This window comes from Buceros rhinoceros, unplaced genomic scaffold (assembly GCF_000710305.1).
Source record: "Buceros rhinoceros silvestris isolate BGI_N320 unplaced genomic scaffold, ASM71030v1 scaffold8741, whole genome shotgun sequence".
Taxonomy (NCBI): Eukaryota; Metazoa; Chordata; class Aves; order Bucerotiformes; family Bucerotidae; genus Buceros; species Buceros rhinoceros.
Genome location: NW_010393689.1, coordinates 55,033 through 59,177, shown reverse-complemented (window position 1 = coordinate 59,177; position 4,145 = coordinate 55,033). Strand labels below are relative to the sequence as shown.

General features: G+C 51.8%; 1 protein-coding gene across 1 annotated transcript in view; it reads right to left on the bottom strand.

Moving 5' to 3' along the window:
- Positions 1-276: 276 nt before the first annotated feature.
- Positions 277-4,145, bottom strand: part of NFASC (neurofascin) — a gene marked incomplete at its 3' end in the record, with an annotated part of 28,658 nt that continues 24,789 nt past the window's right edge. The window contains exons 22-24 of the mRNA XM_010144952.1: positions 2,939-3,061; positions 2,160-2,333; positions 277-312 (exon numbers count right to left, since the gene is read on the bottom strand). Of these exons, the coding sequence (XP_010143254.1) occupies positions 277-312; positions 2,160-2,333; positions 2,939-3,061 (333 nt within the window). The remainder of the gene's footprint in view (positions 313-2,159; positions 2,334-2,938; positions 3,062-4,145) is intronic.

Here is a 4,145-nt window from a genome sequence, read left to right as displayed (position 1 = left end):
CGCTTGGTTTGGCTCGTGTGGTCTGTGGCAGCCTCAGGGGCTGTGGCTTCAGCTCCCATTAGGCTGTTAAGCCCCACTCAACGATATTTTGATCTCTGCAGGTCCCACTGTGGAACCTGCCCTTGTTCCTTCTGCCTGGGGGGCTTCGCTTTTCCCTGCCCTTGTTTCATATGCCCAATTTAGAGCGGTGACAGGTCGCCTTCCCAGTGAAAGGGTTAATGGAGTGCATGCTTAGAGCGAGCGAGCGCAGAGAGAGCCTGGCCCCATGCCCGTTACCTCCACCGGCTGGTACGGTACCTGGGGTTGGCGTGGCTTCAGAGGGCAGCGCCACGGATAGAGAAGGGGATACGAGGAGAGCATAGAAGAGAAAGGAAGAGAAAACAGAGGAATAGATAAAACAACCAGAACACACCAACGAGAGACACGGGACCACTTGCACACAGTCACCAGAGACTTGAGAGAGAGGAAATAAATGCGTTAGCTACAACCCATCACCCTCCTGCGCCCAGGACAGGGAGCAGGGACGTCCCCTTGGAGATAGAGATCGCCAGTTCAACACATGCTGGCTCTGCAGTGGAGGGGCCTGTGCAAAGAGCTGAAGCAGGTACTCACACCTCACCCCAGCAAGGGCCGCTTCTGACACTCTGAACTGGACTTTAGTTTTTCTGGTGTAATTCTAACACCAACGCTCGTCCTGCCGCAGCGGGGTGGAGCCCTGAGTGCGGAACATCAGAGAGATGTCTCGTACTTCAGCTTCTCAGGTGGGCGAGTCTGGCAGGCTGAAAACCACCTCTAAATGCACTAAGGGGTTTAATTTTCTTAATCTGCAGCTTTCAGAAGGTACCTTCTCATCAAAGGGGGCATTTAGAGCTGCTCATCATACGCGTGTACCTGTCATGAACGGAACTCATCTGTCTTGCGTTGTATCTCAGGGTCTCACATTTTGAGGTCAAACTCGGCTGCATTTCTGTAACTTCAGACTGTAAACTACTTTTTCTTGCTGCTTAACGGCCAATTCTTTGTCTTTTTGCTATATGGCAGCAGTTTGTCCCTTCGGTGGGAGCACATCTTTGACCCCCAGACGGGGGGGACCTTACCTTGCTCCGCTGGCATACATGCTCTTTCCCGATACAAACCAGTGAAGCGATACCCAGCAGCGGCTGGTTATGGCTCTTACTCAGCTGCACTCTAACAGTCACCGTTATCAGCGTACAGAAACAAACCCAGTAAAGCAAACGTACATGAAACAACCCGAACTGTTGACTGGCCACACCAACAACTTCAATCCCACTCCTGTGCTGACAGTTTGTTCTGCAAAGCTTTTTAAAGGCAATGACGTGTCTCCTCTCATGTTTGCCAGGGTGTAACTTAGCTGGTTTTTTTTTTTCCCCAGTAGTATATGCAGCCCCTGTCACGTCAATTAGCGATGCTGGAGCCCACCTAAGAGGTGTCAGGAAGCATTTCATTTCCAGTAGCTCATCAGTAGGAATTACTTTTTCTACTCAGAGCCATTAGTTGGGGAGGGGGAGATGGAGGAAAGGAGACAAAACCCCCATTAAATCAGTGCGCTAACCAAATCATAGGTCTTTCAGCAAACACTAAAGAAAGGAAAGAGCCAGCTTTTGTCTCCCCAAGTTCCCTCGGGGCTCCTGAACTTTCACTTAGTTTGATGAATGCCTCACAATGGGCGTTTTATCTTATTATGAGTCTGGGAGTTGGGGCTTCGCTTTGGAGGGTCAAGTCTGCTGCTGGTTATGAGGTGACAGGAAGGTGGCACCACAGCCCCTGCCTGAGGTTCACTGCCTGGAGGATGCAGCTGCTGCATCCCCTTCAAACCACGTAAAAATCATCCACATCTGGCCCTTGTCTAGCTCATACAGCGACTGCCGAGGAGCGGATTAGACCTTCACCTTCAGCAAGAGGAGGGCAAGATGCCCTCCATCTCCAGGGCCCCTCTGCAGCATCTCAGCTGCAGCATCTGCTCCTGGCCCATCACGTGGCTAGCTCAGCTGTAGGCAACAGCTGTGTACCAGGTAATCCCTTGTACTGGTTGCTCTGTAGACCACCCGATTCTCTGATCTGCACTTTTTGGCCAACACATGTCTCGTCACCCCCCTAACCCCTGCAGCAAAGCCAGAAGCTGTTGCTGCTGCACATACCTTCATTCAGCAGGGCTGGCGACTCCTCCATTAGGGTTTCTCCTTCTCCCACCTGGGTCCGTGCGCGCAGGAAGAAGCGATAGCGCGAGATGGGGTCTGTCCTCTGCAGGGTGAACTTTGTCTGATTGGGGGAGAAGTTCTCTACCAGGGTTCGGCCCGTTTTGGATCCATTAACTGGGAAGGAAAGGCAGGTCGTGGCAGCTTCAGCCTTCTTTCAGAAGTACCTGGTGCCATCTACCTCATCACCTCGCCTCCGGGACTGACCAGCCAGTGTGTGGGGCCATGAATGCTCAGAGCTATAGCTGCTGTTAAATACACTTTGTCTAGGGCAGTTGGTGACTCCCTGGTGAGGGGACACGCTAGTGGGGACATTCAGAGTTGTATGGGTGCTCAAGGAAGGGCACAGCACTAGTGCCAGGCTCTCGGCTAAGGCCGTACTGCCCGGGCATTGCAGCGGGCTCTGCACCTCCTCTACAGCGGGAGCTTGTGTTTGAGTGAGCACGTGAGCTGCTCAGACTGCACTTAAAGATCTTTCTAAATCAGAGATCACACTTCCTTCCCTCCAGAGGTCAAGTCTGGAGAACTGCTGAGCACCCGCCACCCTCCCTGGTTAGCTGGAGCTGCCCAGCACTACTCCAGGACCAACACCAGCGTGGTGTGGCAAAAGGCTCCAGTTCCTCACGGAGAGCTTCCTGTGCTAGGTGAGGCGGTGACTGGCAGCAAGGAAAATAGTTAATGACTGAGTTGTTATCACTAAGAAGGCAACATGTGGAACGTACAGGCTTGGTATCTAAGGTTGTATCCCGTGAGGACTCCATTGGGATGCTCTGGGTGATCCCATTCCAGATTGATGGTTTCCAGATTGGGCTGTCGGATTCTTAAATACCTGGGGGAGCTGGGCACTTGGGAGGAGGAAGGGACCGGGAAGGAGCAGGAAAGGAGAAAAAGAAAAAAAAACCACACAAGATAACATACCTTACAATACGGTAAACATTGCAGGCTCTGACACGCTCAGGACACTCAAATACAGATACGCAGGTAACGCACACACAGAGGAAAGGTCAGAAACCGATTGAACAAGACTCTGTGCCAGAACCATGCGCCAGCCCAGGGTTTCCAGCAGCGTGTGCGCAGGGAGCAGAACCCAGAGCAGCTCCGCATGCAGCCCCAGCCCCGTGCCACGCTGGCCAGGTCCCACCGCCCTGCAGCACATAGCTCAGGGAGGCACCACAGAAGATGCTGCAGCCAGGAAGCAGAGCTGTGGCTCGGCTCAAGTCCCGTTCTGTGTGGGGTACGCTGCTGGTCTTGTTTACAGCCCCCACCTCGCATCTACATCTCATCTGTTTAGCTGTTGGAAGAGTGAAAAATAGAAGAGCAGCTTCTCTTATTGCATCTTATTAATGTTAGAGACCTGTAACAGGGAGCTGGTGTGTGGGGACAGCGGTCCTTACCCTGAGCAACGGCTGCTACGCAAAGCTAGGGAAGGAAGGAAAGCCACAGACATTCTTGAACTAAGTTATTCTCCTGGTTTACTCATAATTCTGACATATGTCTTAATTGGGGAAAGAACTTGGCTCTGTGATCTGAGAGACTAGTGATTATTTCTTTTTAAACAAAAGTTTTGTAAAATATCATAAATAGCCAACAAAACAGCTTTGTGGTGTAGGAAAAGACAGTAAATCAACAGCTTCCTCATGACGAGCGTAATCTGCTGTAATTGTTTCCATCAGCACTGCCCACGTACGCGTATGGGTGCCCCAAGTGCATGTAGGTGCTCCACGTGCCCCGTGCCTCCAGCACATGGGTGAGCAGCTCCATCAAAATGCGTCCGACTACAAAACCACCCCACGGGAACCGAGTCCACCTCTTTAAACAAGCTTAATTAGGGCTGGTCTATTGAAAACCCTTCAAAAATGGGGACAGCCTCCAAGAAAATGTTCAGGAAGAAAGAGGCAGGACTGAGAGATGCTGCTTTTGTGCAGCAGG